General features: G+C 47.6%; 1 protein-coding gene across 1 annotated transcript; it reads left to right on the forward strand.

The window, feature by feature from the left end:
* Positions 1–518: 518 nt before the first annotated feature.
* SARC_09473 (hypothetical protein) lies at positions 519–767 on the forward strand (the record flags this gene model as incomplete). Its single annotated transcript, XM_014296505.1, has 1 exon — positions 519–767. A coding segment is annotated over one exon (249 nt), but the record flags the coding sequence as incomplete, so codon positions are not given.
* Between the last annotated feature and the right edge of the window lie 371 nt (positions 768–1138).

Consider the following 1138-nt stretch of genomic DNA (forward strand, 5'->3'; position numbering starts at 1 on the left):
GGAAGAAGGCGGTATGTATAGTCTACGTGTGTGTGTATACTCAGGGTGTGCAGTGATGGTTCGCTGTCTGCGGCATGTGTGATGTATGTACTGATTACCGTTTAAACACATTGTCAGACCGTTATGGTGGTCCTAGACAGTGGTGTTGGGCGAAGACGTCCGCATACGAACAAGTCGTTTCGAAATACGTTTCTTGCGAGTGTACTGCAGTTGGGTGAGATCCGCTTACCATGAATGTCCGATAATCTCACTCTGCTCAGAGCCTCTTGAATTAAACTGATCAAACATGGGATTGTGTACTTTTGTAGAATTACAGATTGTCAAGCATAATTGGATATATAGAACATATCTACAAGTCTGGCCAGTATAGCGCCAAAACGACGTGCACAGCAGCACCTGCTGAAAGGCTCTTTCGACACCGAGTTTACACATTGTGGTTTATGCATCTATCACAGACCAGGGCGTGTTCACATACCGGCTCCATACATAACACCATGCTCGATCTCTCCCAAAAACAGATCGTCAGCGTCAATGGAGACGACACCGTGCTGAGTGCACTCGCGCTTATGCAGAAGGAGCAGATCTCGTCGCTGGCAATCATAGGCCAGTGCGATACGCTTATTGGAGCGCTGTCCATGACTGATGTGAAGTGGATTGTCTCCACATTCGAGTTCGAGTGGCTCTGGAGGGACTGTCTGGATTTCGTAAACATGCTGCGATCTACCCAGGTACGCAGTTTCTGTCTTGTTTTGGGGTGCGTTGGATAGTTGATGAGTTCTGGTTGGCGTGACTACCCAGAAATGACTATCTTTATCGCATGAGTGCTCCTTAGGTTTTGTCTGTCACCTTCCGCTTCCGTGAAATACCAAATGCGTGCCCAGTTACAAAGCGTTTTTTTTTTGTGGGATGGTTCCTCGAGTTCCTATCTGTTTTTTTTCTTCTTCTATGAAATTCACGACCGTATCTCATTCTACTATTAACCCTCCCCCCCCCCCCTACACACACACACACACACACACACACACACGCATACGTACAGGCTATTCGACGAAAACGAAGGACAAACGACCTCCCGCACCAGTCTTCACACGTCCGCAGAGACTACCGCTACTTCATTCGCACTGACGTAAGATGAGAG

Source organism: Sphaeroforma arctica (assembly GCF_001186125.1).
Source record: "Sphaeroforma arctica JP610 unplaced genomic scaffold supercont1.966, whole genome shotgun sequence".
In the NCBI taxonomy this organism is placed as follows: domain Eukaryota; class Ichthyosporea; order Ichthyophonida; genus Sphaeroforma; species Sphaeroforma arctica.